This window comes from Ictalurus punctatus, chromosome 29 (assembly GCF_001660625.3).
Source record: "Ictalurus punctatus breed USDA103 chromosome 29, Coco_2.0, whole genome shotgun sequence".
NCBI classification, from domain to species: domain Eukaryota; kingdom Metazoa; phylum Chordata; class Actinopteri; order Siluriformes; family Ictaluridae; genus Ictalurus; species Ictalurus punctatus.
The window spans coordinates 4862385-4887530 of record NC_030444.2 but is presented as its reverse complement, the minus strand read 5'-3'; the positions used below and the strand labels follow the sequence as shown (position 1 = coordinate 4887530).

Here is a 25146-nt window from a genome sequence, read left to right as displayed (position 1 = left end):
CAGTGTAATCTGATACAGGATGTGTGAACACTGGCAATGTTGAAACGCGAAGATTTTCGCCATTAATTCATTCCGACTGCAGATTCTGTATGAACTGTTTATACGTATCCTATGATGAACGGTCTGTAGACAATCTTAATTTATATGCGCATTATATAATCCAGTTCAAACTTATGCACATGAAAGCAGTGACGTTCCAACGTTACCAACGCCGCGAGTCTGGTCAGCATGCTCAGCTTTAATCCCCACTGCAAGTGATGAATCAATTCAGCAAAATGTCAAAGTGTGATTATTAAACACACAGATGGGATCGCTTTATTGCACCAGGAGCGCATCATGATCTAATCACATGTACAGAACACACACACACACACAGATTGTGTTTCAATTTACAATTGGGACTGGCCTCGTTCACTCTATTCTGACGAGGTTTGTAGACTTTTTCTATTCTGACCGACCGTTCAGATTATTAAGGGTTTAGTAGGCTGCATGTAAACGTACTCACTGAGAGGCAGAAAGCTAAACACTCAAAAACAATTCAGATCGAGTTGATTTTAACCAGTGTTTCTGAGATAACTTTCCAGGTTCATCTAAATGAATTTGTAATGATGTACACTTTACGGCCCAGAGTTTGTGCACATCTGACCATCACACCCGTAAGTGCGTTTCGAACATCTGGATTGAGTCCCTCCCCATTGCTGTACTCTTCGGAGATGAATTTTCACTAGATTTTGGAACATGGCTGTGTGGATTTGCTCATGCAGCCACAAGAGTATTAATGAAGTCAGCCACTGATGTCAGGCAAAAAGGTCTGGGACTCAGTCAGCATTCTAGTTTATCCCAAAGGTGTTCAGTCCAGGACCTTGCTTTGTGCACAAGGGCAATTCCATCCTAGAACAGGTTTGGAACAGGCTTAAACAACTAGGACCCTTAATTCCAGTAAAAGGAAATTTGTAAATGATACACCATATATAGACGTCCTATACAGTTGTGTGATCCCAACTTTCTGGCAACAAATACAGGTGCGATGGTCCAGGTGTCCACAAACTTTTGCCTGTACAGTGTATGCGATCATTTTAATCAAGTCCTCATTGTGTCGAAATTTGCTTGCTTGTGATTAGGTTAGCTAACTAGTAGATTGTGTAATCTGATCTCACAAACACAGATTTTATGCTAAGCTGATTTGATGATGCTAGCTAAGTGAATTAACTGAAATCAGCCAAAATATATATATTTATTCTATGCAATATTTAATTTGCCTTCCATGTCATCAGAATTCCTATATTCCATATACTCATCTGCAGCGGTAACCCTCTCCCAACCATAATAATTATGGATTTTTTTGTACATGCAAATCACTGAGTTCCATCCCCTTACAAGTTCCACTTTAACCCCTGTATGTACATGATACAATATACAACACAAACCACATGTATGTTTACTTTCTACAATTCAGTGTAGTAAAACATCCCACAATATAGCTTTAGCATATTATCTCTGGCTCTGTATTAAGGTGTTAATGTAATGTGACAGTCACAATCCCCTTGGTCTGGTTCAAAAATCTGCACAATGCATGACATTACATTGCAACTAGTGGACAGTGTCATAAAATACTACTACTGATTTGAGCAAAAAATCAATCACAATACTGATTCCAATACTGATTTGAATATTTGCTTTTAATCAGTATATTGAAATTAGTTAAGCCATTTGACCATATCATGAGAGTGCTCTCTACTGCATGCTAATGGTACTACCTCTATCTTGCTGAACCCAGTCACTATGCTGCAGCTCCCTCAGCTCTCTGCCTGGATTTTTCAAAGGTACAGACGAACTGTCTTGAAAGTCCACCAGCTTCTCAAACTTCCACACTGGAATGTACTCATCCTCTGCCAATTCTGACAGAATCGGGAATGTGTGGAAAATTGTCTAGACAAGAAGAATGAATGTTTTAATTGTGGCCTACAATTTGATGTGCCTAAGTAAAACAAACCAAAATGTCAGACAACAGAGGATTACGAAAACTCGAGTAAGAGTGTGAAACAGGTCATAAAAGACAGAAACAGTGTAATAAGAGCGAGGGCTCACCTCTACACTGTAATCATCAAGAGGATGAAAGGCACTGAAGAAAAAATGCTCCTGTATTCTGGACCAGTTCTTTACAGCATTGCTGTAGGGTGCGTGCACACATACAAAATTTTAACGTCAATAATACTGGGAGTATGTTGTAATCTTGATCAATATTCATATCTTTAACATAGCAGTCCTACAATTCCATGTTCATTTGTTAGAAGACACATGAGATTTCTGTCCACACACAACTACAGAAGCCTTGAAGCAGACCGGCAGCTGCATGAAAATGTGAACATTTTTACCTTGAGTGAATGATTCATGTCAAATGGACCATTCTAATGAATAATACTCACCCAGTGTTCTGCATGACCTCAGCTTGATGTAGGCAGGCCTCAACAACTGTTGCTAGTCCCTGCAGAGACGCCGAACTGCTCTGTTCATTTTCAGCCAGGAGTCGTGCCCCCTCTAAACCCCACACTCTTTTCAGAGCCAGCAATGCATACAGCCGGACAGTGAAGTTATGACTGAAACACCACAGTAAAATCACCTCTACAGCCTTCTGCCAATGCCTTGCCTGAAAAAGAAACATGTGGAGAGAAAAAAAAGAAAATACTTTACACAAATCTGCAGCTATATCCTAAAATTGGACGGTCTAATATTTTTCCCATCTCTCATAAATCTAATACATTAATAGCACAGACACTAAAATGTGCCGATAAGCTGTAATACATAGTGTCCGACAGTCCAGTGTGCTGCATCTTTAAAGACTACTGGCAAAAAATCACAAAGCGCATTTAACAAAATGACATGTACTCTGTTTTAGAAACTCGTAAGAAATTCATAAGTTTGATGCAAATTCAAGAACACATGCAAGTTCAGAAATGCAGCAAACCTAGTCGCGGTTCCCAAAGACACTCGCAAGTGGTGGAACTTTATCTGTGCTGGAAATTTTCGATGGAACCGTTTAGACAAACATAATTGAGTTTCTCTCGTTTGTCAAGGAATAATCACCCAAAACCCAGTAAACATTGTACTCCGTCTCCAGCTCCAAAACTAAAGTAAAGCCAACCCGAGAAAGCAAGAAAACTCTCTGCTAACTTTAGAGACACCAGTACGGTACCCTTTTCCTTTCCCCCAGCATTTTACCACAATCAACATGTGTGGGTGGTTAAGAAAAGTGTACTTTATTTTAAAAAAATAAATAATTTTTTCCCTGAGTCAAGCATATTTGTATATTATATAATTAGAACAATTTAGTAATATTACAACATAATACAGCATGTGAAATAACAAATGAAAAAATTCGATCTTATTATAACCGCAAAACTGTATTGAACCTAAAATATTTGTATTATATTACTCTGTCCTGACAATAGAACTTGCACGCATAATTTCATTTGTATTAGCCATAAGTCATACGCCACTGGGCAAGTACTAAAACTAGACTTATGCGATACTACTCTAAACTATTGAACTGTCCAGAACTGATGATACAAAAAAAAAAAAAAAAAAAACCCAGGTAAACAAGCATTTCCACCATTTAAAATTTAAGAACATACGGGAGGATCAGAAACTACAGTCAGTAACATAAAAAACTCAGCTGAATGGTGGATTTTCAGATAATTCTGCAGTAATGCACATTAAACAGTTAAAGAACATTATTCTTCCCTGTTGTTCTGCTGCTCAAAGTGTGTGAACGTATTTCAGCACTGATGGTTGTAGGGGAGCACTCCCTAGTGTGCTGTGTGCCAACATCAGGCTTCCTATGAGGCTTCCCATACTCTCCTGTTTTTTCAACAGGGCAGCAGAGAGGGCATATTAAACCATGAGAGAGGTCTAGCCGACAGTCGCTGAAATGCTTTGAAACAAACAAACAAACAAAGCAGCTTCCCGGTGTGATGTGCTTTTTCATATTCTTTTTCATTTTCTTTTCACTTCACTTAATTCACAACGAATTCACCTTTTTCTGTCATTTGGTTCCAGATTTGAGCCTTCTCAGGTGCTATTACACTGTTAAATAATATATATTTTATCGTTATAGACGCAAGTAAAAAAAATACCTTTCACTTCCCTCAGAGATTTCCGTCTTTATTGCTGTTGACTTGTTATTTCAGCTTGGTTAGCTTTGCCTTTTATGAACTTTTGGGAGCAAATAAGCAAATGTTGTGGACATATCTGGTAATTTACATGTGATTGGCATTTATTAACATACGCACAAGAGCACGAGGAAAAATCAGCATTTCCTAAACTTTTATAGATCTTGCAAAAAATTTTTTTGTTCGGTTTGACTAATGTAAACATATACTCGCAATTTACTAAAAGACTGATAATGAGGCCCATTGTGTTTTACTCGGTATTTATTAGTGACCTAATCCCTATTATGTTTCACACTTACTAGAAATACAGGGGAATTTTTTTTTTGCAATGAAACATCAATGACAATCAACCACTGGACGTCTTGGAGGATGCTTCTATCCGTATTAAAAGTTATTCATTGCCTCTACAGTATACACTATATTGTATACTGATATGTGTAGTATGTGGACACCTGACCATCACACCCATATGTAGCTGAACAGCCCACTCTTCTGGGAAGACTTTCGACTAGATTTTGGAATGTGGCTATAGGGATTTGCCACAAAAGCATTAGTAAGATCAGGTACTGATGTTGGGTGAAAAAGGCCTGCCGAGCAGTCAAGCATTCTAATTCATCCCACAAGTGATCAATAGGGTCGAGGTCAAGGCTCTGTGAAGGCCACTCAAAAATTGGCAAACCGTGCCTTTATAAACCATGTTTTGTGTCCAGGGACACTGTCATGTAGGAGCAGGTTTGCATTTCTGAAGTGATTTTGCATCATATATATGAATTTAAAGCAAGTCACAAAGTGTCTTTCAATTTGCATCTTTGCTCCATAGGCGCCTGGATGTAGAATCAGATTTCTGAAAATCTCCTTGGATTCAACTGTTAACAGGGCAAGATTTAACTGAATATTTACTGTGAGCACTTCAAACCATGCTCAGTCCGACGGTGTTATATTTGCCTGGGTATTTGAGCTTTAAAACAAGATCAAAATGTTATTCACCAGGAGAATACTATATGTTTACGAATGCATGTTTACGAATGCTGACTGTGTATTAAATAACTCTTTTGTTTTGTTTTGTTTTCAGTATTGGAGAACCTGGAGGAAACCCATGCAGACACCATACAAAACACAGACAGTAAACCATCTCTGAATCAAACATGGGATGCTGGAGCTGTGATGTTGCAGTGGTCCTGAACAGGATAAAGCAGTTACTAAAGATGAATGAATTCATTATTAAACTGAATTCTGAAACTGTGATTTCTGGGTTATTCTTTGCCTCCCTCACCAGTTTTCTCACGGTGAGGGGAGCAGTATGCTCATGTATCCATGTATCCAACTTTTCAGATTTCAAATGATCTCTTTTGTGTTGAAACCTGGATTTTATAGGGATGTGTACAACCCCAGTGAAACAGGGAACATTTAAAAGGCAACAACAGAGTTTCTGGAGATCGAGGACAAAGACGACAGCTCCAGATGTGAATGTTTGTGGTTAGTGGAAAGAAAAGGCTTTTTCTTCTACCATGCCTTCTAAATCATTTGTTGGTATGGAGGTGATTGATGGAACTGTTGATTTGGAGACTTGCTGACCCCAAAGTACTACAATCTGCAAATCAATCCGAGTGTTTGAGTGGAACATTGAGCATCTATAAATTAGCAATTGATTTTATGTAGGAAAAGATACAGAAGTACATGCTGAACGCACAAGAGTAGCACATAATATAATTGGTGTTTATTATAGATGCAGTATCGTACCTTATCCTCTAGCTTAGGGAGCAGGATGCCCAGGTGCACCAAGACAGAAAGGAATGTGCAGACGCTTGTCTTTGTTTTCTCCTCATCCTGTCGAAACAATCAGATACATTGCTCTTTAGAATAATACTGGGGTCTCATTTATAAACAGGGCGTACATATAGTTTTGTGCAGAATCCATGTTTATGCAAGTTTCTATGCACAGAATGCGATTCATCGAGTTTTGTTCATGCATTTCCACATGCTCCAGACCTTGTGTTTGCAGAAACCCCCTAGTGATAAAAATGTGTAAATACAGTAAACAAATTGTTACAGAGGAATTACAGATTTATGTGCTAATAACAAGGTGCAAACAGGTAACAGAGCAAATGTACATTAAAATTGTATGACAGGGTTTCATTACAGAATTGGACATAATTTTAGTGGGACAAGAGAATGCGCACACGTACTCAAAAATTATTGTGGAAAATCTTTGTTTTATTTATTTCATGGATTTATAATTAAACAAACCACTTGTAAAAGTGTAAAATTTCTGCCAACCATTGTTGTTTCGCTCTACTTTATGCAATGATAACTCTACAGTAATACCACTTTTTTTGTGTGTACACACAGTTTGATAAATGAGACCCCTGATCACTAATTTCTATTGAGCTATTCTAATGAATTTTAGGAAATAGTGCTCACCACATTAAAGCAGATCCACAGATGCTGAATATGAGAGGGGTTCTGGTGGAGGATCAGAATCAGGGCCCACTCGATCAGGTACTTGACAGAAGGCTGGTTGTTACCAAAGCCTGCCTCACACACCAGGCCAAACATGTACTCCACCACAAACTCCTGTTATTGCAGTCACCATAACAGATGATCTTGTTTTGTTTCAGTTTTCATACAGTAAGAAACATTTTTTATTTTTTTTTAAATGATATGGGCATAAAAATGTGAATAAATGTATGAATGCATGTTTGCATTCCTCACCGGCCTCAACTTGGGCAGGAGGAGCAGCAACGTTTGCCACACCCTATTCTTTACTCTGTGCTGCATAGAGTTATTATAATAACGCACTTTTGACTTTGATATGTCCTTATCCTATGAAAGCAGGAGTAGAGACATAAGGAGTTGGGTAGAGAAAGGAGAAAGAGGGAGAGAGAGTATACATCTGAGCTCGTTCAGCTTAGGGAACACACAAACAAGAAAAAAAAATACAGGTGTGCTCATAAATTTACACACCCATTGAAGAATCTGCAAAATGTAAATATTGTTAAAAAAAAAAAAAAGAGGGATCATTAAAATTGCATTTTGTTTTTTATTTAGTCCTGCCCTGAATAAACTATTTCACATAGCAGATGTTTACATAAAGTCCACAAGACACAATAATAACTGAATTTACACAAATGAACCAGTTTAAAAGTTTACACATGCTCGATTATTAATACTGTGTGTTGTTACCTGGATGATCAATGACTGTTTTTATGTTTTGTGATAGTTCTTCATGAGTCCCTTGTTTGTCCTGAGCAGTTAAACTGCCCACTGTTCTTCAGAAAAACCCTCCAAGACCTGCACATTCTTTGCTTTTCCAGCATCTTCTGCATATTTAACTCGTTTCAACAGTGATTATATGATTCTGAGATCCATCTTTTCACACTTAGAGCAACTGAGGGACTTGTACACGACTATTACAAAAGGTGCAAACATTCACTGATGCTCAAGAAAGCAACACGAAACATTAAGATCCAGGGATGCGTAAACTTTTGAGCAGGATGATAAGTGTAAATTATTATTATTTAATCTTCAGGAAAAAATGTAAATATCATATATAGTTTCTGAACGGCGGTACTCAATGAAAAAAAAAAAAAGATCTTTAAAACAAAATAATAACAAATGACACAAATCATACTGTTCAAAAGTTTATACCCCCTGGCCCTTAATGTAGCATGTTGCTTTCTTGAACATCAGTGAATGTCTGCTTGTGAACTATGAGTAAACATCTGTTATGTGAAATAGCTTATTCAGGGTCATACTAAATAAAAAACTAGATGCAGTTTTAATGAGCCCTCTCATTTAATTTTTTTTTTTTTTGCAGATTCTGCATGGGGTGTGTAAATTTATGAGCACAACTATACACACATTCACACACACTGACACTCAAATACACACCTTTTTCAGTAAGCACTGCACTAGCTTCTCCATCAGCCTCTGATGTAGAGTATTGTATGATTCAAGACGACTCAGAAAGGCCAAAACACACACGCGTGGAAACTGATCATCCCTATTCCAACTTAAAAGTAAAAGCAAAGGAGTACTGTATATGCATACTATATATTTTTATCTACACATTATAAAAAGTGTGTGGGGGGTGTGAAAAACTTCAATTGTTTCAGTACAAACAAGTAGCCCAACCTGTTAATCACCACATTTGCTGCAAGCTCTTCCCCAAGCTGTTCTACATAAGTTTGAACCTCCTGAAGTAGCCTACAAGAACAACAACTGCAATGAATACATTGTAACAGAGATCAAGTAGAGCTCTGTTAGCTACAGAGAGTTCAATCTAGTCATTGTAACAGACCTACAGTGCTGTTTGAAAGTTTGGGAATCCTTTAGAATTTTCTATATATCTGCATAAATATGAAGTAAAGCATAATCAGATTGTCATGCAAGTCCTACAAGTAGACAAAGAGAACGTAATTAAACAAATGAAAAAGAATTGTAATACTTGGGTCATTTATTTCATGAGGAAAATGATCCAATGTTACATATCTGTGAGTGGCAAAAGTACGTGAACCTCTAAGATTAGCAGAAAATTTGAAGGGGTCATTAGAGTCAGGTGATTTCCATCAATGGGATGATGATCAGGTGTGAGTGAGCGCCCTGTTTTATTTAAAGAACACGGATTTATCAAAGTCCGATTGTCACAACACGTGTTTGTGGAAGTGTATCATGGCACGAACAAAGGAGATTTCTGAGGACCTCAGAAAAAGAGTTGTTGATGCTCACCAGGCTGGAAAAGGTTACAAAATTATCTCTAAAGAGTTTGGACTCCACCAATCTACACTCAGATAGATTGTGTACACATGGAGGAAATTCAAGACCTTTGTTACCCTCTCTAGGAGTGGGTCACACATCAAAGATGACTCCAAGAGCAGGACGTGTAATAGTCCACAAGGTCACAAAGGAACTTCTAAGCAACTAAAGGCCCCTCTCACATTGGCTAGTGTACATTGTAATCTACTCAGGAGAACACTGAGCAACAATGGTGTGAATGGCAGGGTTGCAATGAGAAAACCAGTGCTCTTCAAAAAGAACATTCATGGTATCATGGTTTGGACCTGTTTTGCTGCATCTGGGCCAGGAAGGCTTGCCATCATTGATGGAACACTGAATTATACCAGTGATTTCTACAGGAAAATTGCAGGACATCTGTTCATGAACTGAATCTCAAGAGAAAGTGGGTCATGCAGGAAGACGACGATCCTAAACACACACGAGTCGTTCTACCAAAGAACGGTTAAAGAAGAATAAAGTGAATGTTCTGGAATGGCGGAGTCAAAGTCCTGAACTTAATCCAATAGAAATGTTGTGGAAGGACCTGAAGCAAGCAGTTCGTGTGAGAAAACCCAACAACATCCCAGAGTTGAAGCTGTTCTGTACTGAGGAACGGGCTGAAATTCCTCCGCGCCGATGTGCAGGACTGATCAACAGATACCACAAACATTTAGTTGCAGTTATTGTTGCACAAAGGGGTCACATCATATACTTTTGTCACTCACAAATGTAATATTGGATTATTTTCTTCAATAATAAATGACCAAGTATAATATTTTGTCTCATTTGTTGAATTGGGTTTTTTTTTTTTATTTACTTTTAGGGCTTGTGTTAAAATCTGATGATGTTTTAGGTCGTATTTAGGCAGAAATGTAGAAAACTTTCAAGCACCATTGTACAAACAAACCCCTGGTTAATTCGATCCATGCCTATTAAAGATACCTTTGATCTCTTCTGTAGACCGGTCCATAGATGCAAGCCTCAGTCAGTATGTCCAAATGATTTAAAGCACTTTGGAAAACGGTGTCTGTGTGATCGTTAGGGTGAGAGGGAAGCCAGGTGTTGCAGCAGTGCTGAATCAGCACATTAAAAACTCCCAACCTAGCCTGGGAGAGCTCAATCAGCTCACATGTAACCTTCCAAAAGACATTTCATACCATACATAAAACGTAAAATGAACAGAATTCATGTAGCAATGTTAATACTGTGCTTAACATTGTTGAAGGAATTAGTAAGACAATAAATGCCATAATATAACTTATAATAAATAAAAGTTCAGTTAAGGTGCACATGGAATGATATCTAAGCCCTATCCACTTTGATAATGTTTTGTTATGCAAATTCTGATGCTCTACTCCTAAACTACTCTTCTCACCTGTTGGATGCAGGCAGTTATCTTGTGACTTTGAACATCCTGTAGCTCGAGGAAGCTGCGGTGGAAAGCCAAGCGTACAAAAGCCCGCAGGACAGGCCAGAAGTCATGAGCATTTGTACTCAAGGCATGTACCAGTGTCCAGGACACAGATACTGCTTCCACACATAAGGCCTCATTATGGAGAACCTAATACGATAGACAGAGGACCAGTGGTCATTATTAAAAAAACAAAACAAATACAGATTACATGTATAATGTCAATTACAAAACCAAAGCTAATAAAAGTTACTATAAGTACATGACTGAATTCTACATGTAAACAGGTTATTGTTAGTCTTATGTGCACACACTATGCATGTTCATACACGTGTGTATAAATAACTGGTGACTGCATGTAATTCAGTAAAATTCCTCCCCGTTTGATATAAATTGGCTGGTCCTAATCTTGCCCTTGGCCCTCATGAATGACAAGACAGATCTTGTTCCTCAATAACATGCATTCCTGCTGAAGCTCTCAGTCTTTCACCACCCATTAAGGGTTATATGGTGGCAGACAATCTGTCCCATGCCTAAAAATGACATTAGTAGTTTTGTACTTGTAGAGTTGAACAATGGCTTTCTCCATTGTATATGATTCTTATGGAAGTCTTAGACACAGGGAGTCAAGTAAGCGTTCTTAGGTCTGATCAGCAAATTCAGCTGGCGTTTGAGCAGTGTTTCATCATGTTTCTACGCTTTTTTTTAATCAAAATGTCACTGGATGCTCAATATAATGATTTTTAAACTCTTTACACCAAATCAAGTTGGACTACGTCAGGTGAGAAAAGGACCATTTCATTGTAAACACCACACTTATAAAAAGGTAATCATGTTAACAATTGTAAATAAAATAAAAATCAAAAATAGAGCAAAACCTTTCTAATAACAAAAGTTACTATACACATAGCATGGAATTCCCCAGCCTTCGAACACAACAGAATAGAAAACACTGAGTGATCAGTTGTGACCTGTGGTAAAGCTGCACACATAAAGTCCAGTACAGGCAGCACCAAATCACTTGGCAGCAAGGAAAGAGCCTCAACAGCAGCCTGGAAGGCCTCTGCAGCTCTGGGGGTCTCCGCAAACTTCTGAAGGAAACAGAGGCATGTCCACTGGTCTCTGATGAAGTAAGCTACCACTCTGCTCCAGTCTCTCAGAAGTGGGTCACCATATGGACTAACAAGATACAAATTGGTAAAAGAACCATACATTCAAAAATGCTTTTCATAACTCACAGTGAATGAAAATTAATTGAAGATGATTAGTTCATTTGGCCATAAAAGTATTTTGCTATGATCATTACCAATATTAGCATTGTTTAATATAGGGCTATCCCCAGAACATTTGTTGTGAGGCATGAGTACACCCTGGATGGAAGACCAGTCCATCGCCGTGTACCATGCACACAGACATTCACACTCATTCACGCCTAGGGGCAATTTAGCATAGCTAATCGACCTGTTGGCATGGGTTTGGTCTTGGCAGAACAGGACAACCCAGAAGAAACCCATACAAAACAACTTCTCCATATGCTGTAGCTATATTAATGGGAACCACAGATCTCTTCGGTCATCAACAGAATTTTGCTCTAATACTATAATTAATTACTTTTTTCAAACGTTTATTTAAATACAGCTATATGAATAAAATATTTAAAAGAACGATTTTGTCTTTGTCATTGTCATGCTTGCATCAGAAATATTCTCTCAGAAGTTGTTTTTTTTTTTTTTCATATTGCCCCGTTCTCACTCTGTGTATGATAATTAGAAATTCAGATGAGTAAGACCATAACTTATATTTCCCACAGATGTTTGCATATTTGCCTAGACATACTATGTTAGTGGGCGAGTAGCACCTCCTGTATGTTTTGGATATTGGACAGGGTAGCTAAGGGCTCTTTCACTTGTTTGTTGGACGCAATCAATCTTTTACTTTAGTTCCGTTTACTTTACAGGTGTGAACATGCTGCCCGTACTTGCAGTCGAGGCCATAAGTTTACAAATAGCTAAGCTAAAGCCATTTAAACTCACTGTTTCACAACTCCACACACTTCATGTACCCATACATTTCTTGTCTTAATTCAATTAGTCTATCTAATTTACTTCCACATGGGGCCATCTCAAAATCATAGCTAAAAGACAGATTTATTTGAGCTATTATTTACTGTATCAGATTTTCAGTTTTTCCAAAGGTTTACATATATACTTTATAAGTATTTGGTGGCATGGCTGTTTAATTGCTTGAGCCAGATGTTCACAGTACCTTCAGTGGTTTGGAAATTCCTCCTAAAAATGTGGACTTGTGGAGGTCCATAATCTTTTTCAGAAATGCTTGATTTTTCCCATGGCACCGAGTTCAAAAAGGCTCTGGCTCTTTTATAGCTACGGGTGCACTCCCATTAGCTCATAATGATGACAACAGGCTAATCAGACACCCCTGAATTTCAGAACATGAAAGTGATTGAGGAACTCCTTGAGCGTCTATATAGGAAAATAGGCCTGACATTCTCTTCTGAGCACCTGTTTAGATACTGGATGGCTCTAAATAGCACCCGATCAACCGATCAACACACAACCCCAATTCCGGAAAAAGTTCGGACGCTGTGTAAAAATGAAAATAAATGTAAATAAAAACAGAATGCAATGATTTGCAAATCTCATAAACCTATATGTTATTCACAATAGAACATAGGAAACATATCAAATGTTTAAACTGAGGAAATGTAACATTTTAAGAAAAAAATTAGGTAATTTTGAATTTCATGCCTGTAACACGTCTCAAAAAAGTTGGGACAGGCAACAAAAGGCTGGAAAAGTAAGTGTTACTAAAAAAAATAAATAAACAGCTGGAGGTTAATTGGCAACATGCGGTGGGGGGGGGGGGGGGTCGCAAAGTAATCTCATTCTTTCAAGTGGGTCACACTTGCAAAAAAAAAAAAAGGTTAAGAACTGCTGACCTAAAACTTCACCAGATTTTATCTAAGTCAATAATGCTTTAGTTTGTTAATAAGATGGATTGATATAAATTACACAGGTAAAATAAGCTCTATGAAGATCAAATTATTCAAATTATCAAGATTCAAAGTATTTTTTTTTGTTATTTCTTTTAATTTCCTTTCTTTTGCTGCTGTCCCGGTTCTCTAGGCCCAACACTTCATATGATACGGAAGGGGGTATGGTGACTTTCCCTGCTACAGTGGCAGTAGTTACATTACATTTACATTTATTCACTTAGCAGGCGCTTTTATCCAAAGCGACTTACAAATGAGAAAAATACAATGCTTAGTTGATCTAAGCAGCACCTGAGCTTCACAAATCTCTTACCTGGCTTCATCCCCTCTCTCCTATGTCTACTGCACAAAATCCCAACCTTTTTTCATAGAGTACCCCCTTATCCTGCCCATCTGAGTGGTTTCCCTGTGTACTGCAACACACCGTTATTAGATGATTAGCTGGGTCCGGTGTGTTAGAGCAAGTGTGGGTACACCAGGACCAGGTTTGGGAAACTGTGGTCTACTAGATTATCTCCTCCATCTCCTTCAGTACCTACAGTATGATGTACTATTGCATGTATATAATCTAGTGCTGAGAGCCCATGAAATCAGAGATAAGATTCTTTCCAAATATTTTAGGAGTTTGCCAGAGAAAAGAGGGATGCTTCTTGATGAGTTTCGTAATTTGACACTCTTACTGAAGTGGTTTTGCTAGAGGAAATTATTTGCCTGAGCAAGTTGTTTATCTTCATGAATGTCATAAGCCAGGTTACACAGCTTGTACTGCAGTGAAGCGTTCTCGTCCACAGACTCATCAAGGTACAAACTTTAGGGCTAAAATTTTTGCTCTAATAATCAACACCTTGCACACATGAAGTCAGGTTCATAGTGCACACCTTAACTTTTTATAGTGCTTTATACCGTTTTCCTACCATGTAAATTCAGCTAAGCAAAAGGCACTGAACAAGCAGCTAGGCCATTTATTACAGCCAGTTTTCATTTAAAAATGTTGACAAATATCCTTGACTCCTGCCTCAGATGTCTTGCTTTTGGTAGGCCAGCGAGCAGTTTCCTTCAAACTATAATTATGCCTTTTGGTCTATAAACGTCCCTACATCTACTGCCTAAACGACGCAACCATGTAAATATACAATTCACCTAACTGCTCCAGTAGTCCACAAACTAACCAAGCAACCATGTCCATACACAATTACAGATGGTAGTATCTGCCCACTAACATAGGATGTCTAGACTAATGTACCGTCCTGTGCAGAAATTCCTACGTTTCCAAATCCTCACAATAATTTAGTTTATGTGGTAAGTTTATGAGACACCAGCAACTACTTAAGAGATTATTCGGACACAACTGTAACAGACTGAACCTTTCAGAGCCTCTAATAAAGGGAATACTCCTTTAGAAGTTGAAATGAAGTGAAGGCTCTGATTGGGCACAGCGAGAGTGAGAGAGACAGAGAGAGAGAAAGAGAAAGAGATAGAGGGGGGGGGGGGGGGGGGGGAACGAAATTTTATTTTGTGATCCTCTTCAGTAAATTGTATTTTTCTGTTTACCGGGATTCATCATCAATTTAAATACTGGTTAGGTAGAAAGACACAAAATTTGATTTCTTATCTGCAACAGACCAGTCGGCGATGTCGGCTGTAGAGGAAGGCTTCGGTAAGGTCTGGTTAAAGGACTGAGGTGTGGATAAAGAGGATGAAGATGGACAGATATAAGCAGTGAGCGAGCAAAGCGATCTCATGGCCTCAGACTGGGAGTCAAACAGACACTGATCAGCCAGCTCACATAGCAAGGCTAATGTTGCCATGCTAACTGCTTTTTGCACCTGTCCAGCAATACATGGATTCTGGAAAACAGTGCACAAAGGACAAACACACACACACAGGAAACAAGCGATAAAATCAATGTTAGGCTCAGTGACTACACGTGTTTTATATAGTTTATATAGGCTAAATATTGTAACAGTAGTGTAATACATTTAATATATTTATTATATTAGGTTAGGTGAATTTACCCAGTGGTGGACAGTGGTAACACACAAAAACAGCAAATCACATTTCCTTATCTGGTCACAATCTATTGCGTTTTGTTCAAACGTATAAGTTCCTATGACATCAAGAGTGCACAAAAAATATTGTATAGTACCTGTTCAGATGGCTCATTGAGAAGTCTCACACAGTTTACAGTGAGTCTGGACACGTAGTTTTTCTGTAATGTAGAGCTGTAGCCTGGGACTTTGCAGTAGGTTTTTATCAGCACCCGTAAAAGAGACAGATACAGATTTGCCCTGCCTATATCAGACAACTAAAAAATAAATAAATAAATAAATAAATAAATAAAACAGTTCAAGCACACACCTAGCTATGTGCTTGTACAATGTGCTTGTGTGCTTATGTAGCATCTACCTCCTGTAGTTCTCCACTCAGCCTTCTTAGTATGAACTCTTGAACCGGTTCTGCCACAACCAACAGCAGCTGTGTCAAGGCAACTGCCATCTTACCTTCTACAAAAACAGAAATGAACATTTAACACTTCAGAAATCCAGCCGCTATCTCATCTTGGTTGCATTCTCACTTATCTTCACACAGAACACACACCATTCTCCATTCCCAATTCTACGTTTTTGTCAAGAAGCATCAAAAGTCTGAACATGAGCTGGAGACTCTTATCGGTCTTGCACTGGGGCAAGTAAACGCTGGTGTTGAGCCGGTGCAGGATATCGAGCAGAGGGCCGAAAAGCTGTTCCAGTCTCATGTACTCAGGACCCTGCTCCTCTCTTCTCCTCCAGTTCAGGTCTGCAGAGAGGAGGAGGCTGCGAGCTAGCGATTTAGCCTCGCCTACTCTGTCTGCCTGATCTATTAAGAACAAAACCAATGATAAGCCCCACCTAGTTATTCAATAAGTAAAAAAGAAACAATTGAACAGACATACAAATGAACGAATGAATAAAATAAATGCATGCACACACAAAAGGTTTATACACACAGTGAATATAAACCACTGTAAAATGAAATTCTGCGACTGAAAAAGACCCAATTTTTTACTGCGGGTATGTGGAAGTATGCAATTTTTAGTAGATGTGAATATTTATTAATATTTATATTATTAATATTGCCTTAAGACAGTATTTTTCCTTCATTTAAATCTTAAACAGGGTATTATCTCTGCAGAGTGCAGTGCAGTATAAACAAAGTATAGCATGGTATATCATAGTATAGTATACATGCTCATATACATATACACTCCCCTCCGAAACTATTGGAACGACAAGGCCAATTCATTTGTTTGGCTATACAGTGTTTCCCACAGGATTTTGTGAGATTGGTGGGTGGACATCTGACCCTCTAGGGGGGTCTGGGGGCATGCGTGTGGAGGCAAATCCATACCAAAAATCTGAGCATGTTATTGACACACTTGTGCATGGACGGGCAGTGGTGGCTTAGCGGTTAAGGGTTACTGATTGGAAGGTTGGGTTCAAGCCCCGGTGCTGCCAAGCTGCCACTGTTGGGCCCTTGAGCAACCCATAACCCTCTGCGCCCTGAGCCCAACTTCCTGGCATGATGAGGTATGCGAAGAAAAGAATTTCACTGTGCTGTAATGTATACGTGACCAATAAAGACTCATTATCAATGGACATGCATCATGTGCCATTTATTGTTTTATTTGTTGATAGATGTTGATTGATACCCTTGCAACATTGTGTAATATCATTATATATATATAAATAAATACAGGGCTGCCAGTTAATAGACAGGAAGTGTTCCACCAGTTTACTAGCTAGCCTTTGCATTCTTGGGATCTTAATAGGTTGCGATCCATCCAGCTAATATCATAATATCGATAATCATTCATCCCAGATAATAAATGACTGGCTTAGTAACAGAGGTTTGTGACTTTACTCTTATGACTTGAAGCCACTGACTCCAACATTGCTACAAAGGGATAAAATGTAAATAACGAATGCATATAAATAAGCACACAGTATACTCATTTTAGTGAAAAATTTAGTTATAAGTCATACTGCTATGTTGTAAATAAGACATGTCAATTGTTTTTCAGTATTATGCTTTCTGTCCCATGTACAAGGTGTCGTACACCTCACTCATAACTGTTTTAGTCAGATCAACTGTGCTTAAATTATAATTAATTGCTGTAATATACTGCACGTGGGGAATTTTTTTTCTTCTTCACAAGCTTCAGTGATGGATATTTATAGGTCATTGCTGGCTTACAAAGTTGTACGGATGGATCGCTATCTATTAACATCCCAATAATGCAAGGACTAACACTTATTGTCTAGAATCAACTGGTGAACATAGCCTGTATTTTCATATTTCATGTTATATAATGTAGTATGCTACAAGGGTATCAATCACTATTAAATAAATAAATAAATGACTCGCATGAAGAGAGGCCATAGATGAAGCCAATCAGAAGTGATTTCCGGAAAAATGATGCGTATGGCAGAGGGGTGGGGAGGGGAGCAGTCTGACGGACTTGGAGAGAGAGTTGCTTGGCAACTTGTTCTTATGAGAAGTGTAAAAATATTTGGCGGGCCGCCAGGTAATTAATGGGAAACACTAGGAAATACACCAAAGACATTTGCATTTGAGATCAAAAGATGGACATGAGACGAGAGTTTAGGATTTCAGCTTTTATTTCCTGGTATTTACTTCTAGATGTGTTTAACAACATAAACATAGAACCTCTGGTATCAGACCACCCAATCTGTAGGTGAGCAAAAGTATAGGAACAGATAAGTCATAAAGTAAATTAAAGTAAATAACAGTTAATATTTGGTTGCATATCCCTTGCCTGCACTAACTGCATCAAGCCTGTGACTCACTGACATCACCACATTGTTGGCTTCTTCTTTTGTGATGCTTTTCCAGGCTTTTACTACAGTCTCTTTCAGTTGTTGTTTGTTTAGGAGTTTCTCCCTTCAGTCTCCTCTTCAGGATATGAAATGCTGCTAAATTGGGTTAAGGTCTGGTGATTGACTTGGCCAGTCTAAAACCTTCCACTTTTCCCCCCGATAAAGTCCCTTGTTGAGTTGACAGTGTGTTTTGGATCACTGTCTTGCTACATGACAAAGTTCCAACTTGGCCAGTCCATTCGGTGTCTCGTGCTCAGTACACCAGTGGTTTCTTCTTTTTCAGGACATTCCATATTGTTGTATCAGCTATGAAAAATATTTGTGCAACGCCTCCTTATTTATTTCCCCTCTTTTCTCAACTTCAAAACGCCTTGCCTTTCTCCCATAGACAGCTCTCTGATTTTCATGTTGGTTTATCCTTTATAGCAACAAATGCAGTCTTCACAGGTGAAACTGAAGGCTAAAACCTAGAGTAGACGTTCATAGCTGTTTATTGTTTAAACAATCAATCTAACAGAACACACCTGGGTAACAAGAAACACCTGTCTGTCACATGTTCCAATACTTTTGCTCACCAACAAATTGTGTGGTCTGATACAAAATATGCCATTTTATATATCGTTTAACACGTCAACATATAAATACCAGTAAATAAAAGCTGAAATTCTAAACTCTCATCAATATTTGTCTTTTGATCTCAAACACAGTCCTCAGTCTACAGAAAACACAAATGAATTGGCCTTGCCGACCGAATAGTTTCGGAGGGGTCAGTAGCTTATCCGGATATCTGGTTTGGCACTGAAAACATAATCATCAGTATCAAACCCCGTCCTTTTATTTTTGTGCATGAAAGGAGTCTTTGTCACTGATTCACCGGAGCTAACTGGTCTGGTCAGGAAGGTTTTTAAAGAGTTGTAGCTGTGGACTGAGATTTTCTGTGGGGAAACATTGGTGGAAGTCACAGCAGTCCAAAAATGGCCCTCGTTAGCCAGCAACCAATCAGAAAGCTGTAAAAGGACATACATGTGATTAAGCTGAAAGGAATATTGATCCAAAATCATGGCATGGTTAATAATGAACTGGAATATAGATTTGTTCTGTGTTTTTTGTGTTGTGTTTATAGTCTTTGTACAGCCAGGTATCCTACCTTTTCCCAAATTGTTGTGCCTGGACACAGGCACTCCTCAGCTCGGAAAAGTGCTAGAAAAGCAAATACTTCATCCAGGGACACCACTGACTGACAACAAAGAAAAAACAAACACAATTCAGACACCTACAACATCTATTAACTAGTCATTAACAAATTCACTAACTAAATAATACAAACAAAATTGTATAGTGTTTTACTACATTATATAACAAATCAAAAATAAACCAATAACCAATTCATTTTTTATTTTCTAGAAGAAAATTTGGAGACAAATTATCCAATTTGGCTGAAGGCAAAAGCATAGGTTCTCAAGCTCAAAGCTTGCACTCAAAGCCATTTACAAGTTCATACCACATCACACAGCTGGAGAACAGTGTGAAGCAGGAAGCACTGGATGGCCCCTCTTAGTAGGATGTGGTGAGTGACCATAGTGCAGCCAAGCACCTCTCTGAAATTCAAAACACAATAGATTTATCCATAATTTTACTGGCTTTACCATATAGATTTATGAAACTCTATTGTTTTGTAGTTCAAAGTGTGAGAAGTGATTACCAGGCCAGTGAAATAATTAAAGGTCTACTTCACAAACAATGAATATTGTTGCTACTGTTGCTGTATAAGGACGAACCAGACTTAAGGAGGTCCATCATTTTTTCTGAGGTCTTTTGTTGAGTTGCTTGTTTTTTCCCCACAGGGTATCAAAGGCAAAAAGTCACTGGGCCTAAAGGCAGGCCCTTTTTCAGCCACAGAAGCACTGCTAATTATGACAATTGGCCAATCAAAAGCTTCTAAAAGCCATTACACTGATTTTTGGAATCTTCCATGCTTGGTGTCGGTGAATATTTGACCCGCTGGAATTCTGATATAATGAATTAAAGCTAAACTACATCTGTCTGCAACCAATTGTTTTAAAATTACCTCTGATGTGAACAAAGCAGATGCCGTAATTCACTTGCCAAATGCAATGCAAGGCAACATGAAATGTGGAGAGTTGTGAAAAACTGAGATTAAATATAATTAGCCTAGGAGTACATAATCTTTTGTCCTCAACTATATAAATGCTCCAGTTGCATAAATTAAAATGTACATTTTTGCATGATACATTTTTCATTCCATACTTTTCACATTCCAAAATGTATCATTATGTCTATGTGTTATACACCTAGCTCCAGTGGAACTGTAGTTGGTTAGTAGCAATTACACTGGATAAATATCTGGCAGCTAAATACCTAAACTAAATATACCTGAGTACATGTAGACCATCTGCTTTCAGAAGAGGGCTGGGTGACAAGCAGGACAGGGCTTGAGAAAGGAACAGCAGAGGGATAGAACACCACCGTCGAGAGCTCAAATGTTTGAGCATCTGCAGTAACACTGATCCTGAATGGAGATCATTAAAGAACATCAATCTCTACATTAAACTGGATACCATTCAACAATTGCAGGAGCTGCTCACACAAGGAGGTTGTATGTTAAAAGAGACTATAACTAACATTTAATAGAAACCTATACCTTGTCTGTCCTCAGGCAAACTGCTGAAAAACATCACCATGAAATTCTGCAGTTTCACACCTAGTTCTGGACATTCTCCAATGCTTTGTTTAGGAGACCTTTATAAACACAAGATGCAAACATTACAGTACAGACATTGTCTACGATTCTTCCTACTATTTTAGTACAAATTCTTAATAGAATAATATGATAACAGCACTGGGTAAATTCTACCATTTGAAATATACTTAATCTTGGAGAATGCTAAAACAAAAACCCAGTTAAGATGTAGTAAGTATGACACACCTCTGGTACAGCCAGTTCTCAGCTAGGACATCCATGAAGGGACCTACAACAAACTGGGTGCAAAAACATGTTTTTCACTGTAAGCTTTTTTTTTTTTTTTTTTTTTTTTTTAAACAGCTTAAACCTAAATAAATTCCACACTGTATAAAATAGTATGACATCAATACTACTCAAAGTATGTGGATAAAATTCTTTAATGGTCATATTATGTAAAGTTTAAATGCACAATTTTTTTTTTTTTTAAATCTTGATTGATTTTGTGAAATCTGGGAATGCTAAATGTACAGTATGCATAGATGTACGCATAATTATTCCATCGTTCTGTCAGCACTAAATTGCAAATTTATATGCCTGTTCTTCTCCTGTTTTTGGATGTTAAACTTGGCTGTCAAATTAGTAGCGTGTGGTTGCTTGAGCTTGTAATTAGTAGTGATAGGCATTGAAAAATTGTGTCAAATTTGAAGGATAATAAAAAAACCCATGTTTTTTATATAGTACTATCCAAGAATAAGCTATTTCACATAACAGGGGGGTGTAAACCTTTGAACAGGACGATCGGTGTAAATTGTTAGAATTTTGTCTTCTGGGAGACATGAACCTACTTGTTTAGAGTCTGAAGGGCAAGACTAAATGGAAAAAAAAAGATCTTTAAACAAAATAATTGACACCGATCATCCTGTTCAAAAGTTTACATCCCCTGGCTCTTAATGTATCATGTTACCTTCTTGAGCATCAGTGAATGTTATGTAACCTTTTGTAATAGTTGTGTACGAGTCCCTTAGTTGACCTCACTGTGAAAAGATGGAGGTCAACATCATGTAGCCACTGTTATAAAGGGGTCAAATATGCAGAATACGATGGAAAAGGAAAGAATGTGCAAGACCTGGAGGATTTCTCTGAAGAACAGAGGACAAACAAGGGACTCATGAACAACTCTCACAAAACAACAACAAAAAAAAAAACAGTCGTGGATCATCCAGGTAACAACACACAGTATTAAGAATCAAGGGTATGTAAACTTTTGAACGAGGTAATTTTTTATAAATTCAGCTATTATCTTGTGCTGTGGACTATATGTAAACATCTGTTCTGTGAAATAGCTTATTCAGGACAGAACTAAATAAATAACAACATGAGATTTTGATTATCCCTTTTATTTTGTTAACGGTATTAAGATTTAGCAGATTCTGCAACGGGTATACAAACTTTTGGGCACAACCGTGTGTGTGTGTGTATATACACACACACACACACTCTGTGAATGTCTATCTGGGAAGAATAAAGTCAATCTATCTATCTATCTATCTATCTATCTATCTAACGTGATTCAAGCAAGAAGATTGACTTGGCCTAACTTCGTTAGTTACTCTGGTTTGCTTGGGGTCGCTGTCTTGGTGAAATATCCATCGTTTTTGCAGCTTCATACCATTATCCTCCCACTTCTGTAATTCATTGTGGATATGATTTACTTGAGATCATGTGTGCAGCCATTCTTTCTTCAAAACATGAGTGAGATGAATAACTGCCCATAGAAGTATGTTTTTATTTTGTTTTACCAGACTGCATTGTTTCAAGTGAGTTTTGATGTGTCTAAATGCTTCTAAACATGCGTCTCAGTGCTTCTTTGTTGACTTGGATGTGTGCTTTGGGTTGTTATTGTGCTATATGATGAAAATTTTCATGATCGGCTGTCTAACAAAAGCCCCCAGCTTTGTGCCAAAATTTGATGATGCATGAATCTCTGTATATTGACTAGAACCCCAGTGCCAGCTGAAGAGTAACAAGTCCATAGCATGATGCTGCCACCACCAATCTTCACCATGAGTATGGTGTTCTTTGATTGATGAGCTGTCTTGTTTTTGTGCCAAACACATCTTTTCGAATTATGCCCAATAGGTTCTACCTTGGTCTCATCAGACCAGAACACATTTAGGAGGGCTTGGATGTTTTATTTTATTTTGTTTTTGTGAGAAAAGACTTGCCACTGTACCCCAAAGCCCCAACATGCGATGAATATAAGAGATGCGGTTAATCAGAATCACTTCACTGAAGACAGGTGTATGATAATGAACATGAATGTGATTGGTTACATCTAAGCAGTCACATATCCCATTATAAAAGGTTGTGTACACTTGTGAAACCAGGTTATTGTAAGTTTTTTTCTTCATGTCAAAAATATTCTTATGAACAAAATGTAACTGAAGCAGGTTTCCGCTATAAAATGTTACAATTTTGTAACACAATTATTGGCACCCTTGCTGTCAGTTACTTTCTGAACCTCCCTTCACCAATGTAACATCAGTGAGTCTTATATAATCTTAAATACTTAATACTATGATGTTCCTGTGCTGCTAAACACAGGAAACACTAAACATAGTTTTTAAATAATCATTCAATTTATTGAAGTACAATTGTGTTGACAAGGGATGCATCCGTCACCACCACCATATCTAGTATTTGTATTCCAGAAATACCCTTAATATATTCAAACAGGAAGGAATCTATTGGGGGAAAAAAATTGACAATTGACCTTGCTGTGACCTTGGTCCTGCTGGGTAGATTAGATTAGATCAAATGCAAAACCTATTCAGTTCATCTGCTGGTTACAATGATTTCCATATAAATCCTACAAACAGTCAAACCCTCTTGAGATCATGCTAACAAGAATCTTGGATGGTTGCATGGATGGACCAATGGCAAAAATGGTAGATATCCTCAAGTTCCCAAATATGAATGTGTATGGAACATCTCCGTATGACAAACAGAAAGGAAGTTTATTGTAGAAAAACTGTTTCAGACATTCAACCTTGCTGTGGCGTTGTTCCTGTTTAGAGTAATTCCAACTGAATTCAAACTGACGGTTTAAGGTATTGCCACAGCATCTCAATGGGGTTCAAGTCAGTTTCTTGTGAGCCATTCAGAGGTGGATTTGCTCTTGTGCTTTGGATCCTTAGCTGCATTCAACTTACCTTGAAAGTGCTGTATGTTGATTGAGCCATGTTGAATCGACATCTGAACTTGGGGAAACTCCGAGCTGAGGAGAACATCCTTAGTTCCAGAGAAGAAATTATGACCTCTAGTCAAATGCAGCAATCTTGCTGCAAAACCCACATGCGCTTGAGCTTCAGATCACAGACTGATGACCAGAAATTCACTTTCAGGATTTTCTGGTAGAGAGGAGAATTCAAGGTTCTGTCAATTATGTCTAGTTGCCCAGGCTCTGAAACAGCAAACCATCCCCACACCATCACACTACCACCACTGTAACATGATGCTCTTGTTGTGTAATGTAATGCTGTCTTAGTTGTAGATGGACCAGCCTTACACCAGATGTCTTCCAAGAAGTTCCACTTTGAAGTCTTCAGTACATAGAACATTATCCCAAAGGGCAAACATAAGGTACAACGACTTGAGTTCATATGACTACAACTAACTACCTAGCATGAACTCAGGGACTCCAGAGTTTTTCTTCTTATGGAAACGTGGCTCAAAGACAACATTCCGGATGCAGCCATTCAGCTAGCAGGGTTAACCACACATCATGCCAACATGACAGCAGCACTGTCTGGTAAGACTTGCAGTGGTGGTCTGTGTTATTACACAAGCAATGAATGGTGCAGGGATGCTGTTGTGGTCTTGAGCTACTGTTCATCGTTGGTGGCATTTATGATTGTCCAGCCATACTACCTCCCCAGAGAATTTACCACTGTGCTCATTGTTGCAGTGTACATTCTACCTGATGCTAATGCATGGGAAGCAATAAGTGAACGCTACTGGGCTATAAGTAATAGAAAGCACACCCCAACAGATTTTTCATTGTCGCCAGTGACTTTAATCACACAAACCTGACATCAGTGCTACCAAAATTTCACCAGGATGTTGATTTTGTGACCTATCTAACATTTTAGTCCACATTCACACCAACATTCACAGTGCTTACAAGGCTGCACTAA

The 25146-nt window shown here is 38.2% G+C and overlaps 1 protein-coding gene across 4 annotated transcripts in view; it reads right to left on the bottom strand.

Moving 5' to 3' along the window:
- The window catches only part of tarbp1 (TAR (HIV-1) RNA binding protein 1), a 56752-nt gene that overhangs the window by 7900 nt on the left and 23706 nt on the right, over nt 1–25146 (bottom strand). For all 4 annotated transcript variants that reach the window (XM_017461576.3, XM_017461574.3, XM_047152107.2 and 1 more), the window contains 21 exons: nt 21194–21246; nt 20909–21006; nt 20641–20776; nt 19748–19844; nt 19394–19483; nt 19121–19253; nt 15968–16225; nt 15776–15873; nt 15516–15674; nt 14993–15216; nt 11328–11535; nt 10321–10506; nt 9888–10081; nt 8304–8375; nt 8061–8181; nt 6882–6992; nt 6591–6743; nt 5910–5996; nt 2427–2647; nt 2089–2170; nt 1758–1929 (listed from right to left, as the gene is read on the bottom strand). In XM_017461576.3, the coding sequence (XP_017317065.1) occupies nt 1758–1929; nt 2089–2170; nt 2427–2647; nt 5910–5996; nt 6591–6743; nt 6882–6992; nt 8061–8181; nt 8304–8375; nt 9888–10081; nt 10321–10506; nt 11328–11535; nt 14993–15216; nt 15516–15674; nt 15776–15873; nt 15968–16225; nt 19121–19253; nt 19394–19483; nt 19748–19844; nt 20641–20776; nt 20909–21006; nt 21194–21246 (2953 nt within the window). The remainder of the gene's footprint in view (nt 1–1757; nt 1930–2088; nt 2171–2426; nt 2648–5909; nt 5997–6590; nt 6744–6881; nt 6993–8060; nt 8182–8303; nt 8376–9887; nt 10082–10320; nt 10507–11327; nt 11536–14992; nt 15217–15515; nt 15675–15775; nt 15874–15967; nt 16226–19120; nt 19254–19393; nt 19484–19747; nt 19845–20640; nt 20777–20908; nt 21007–21193; nt 21247–25146) is intronic.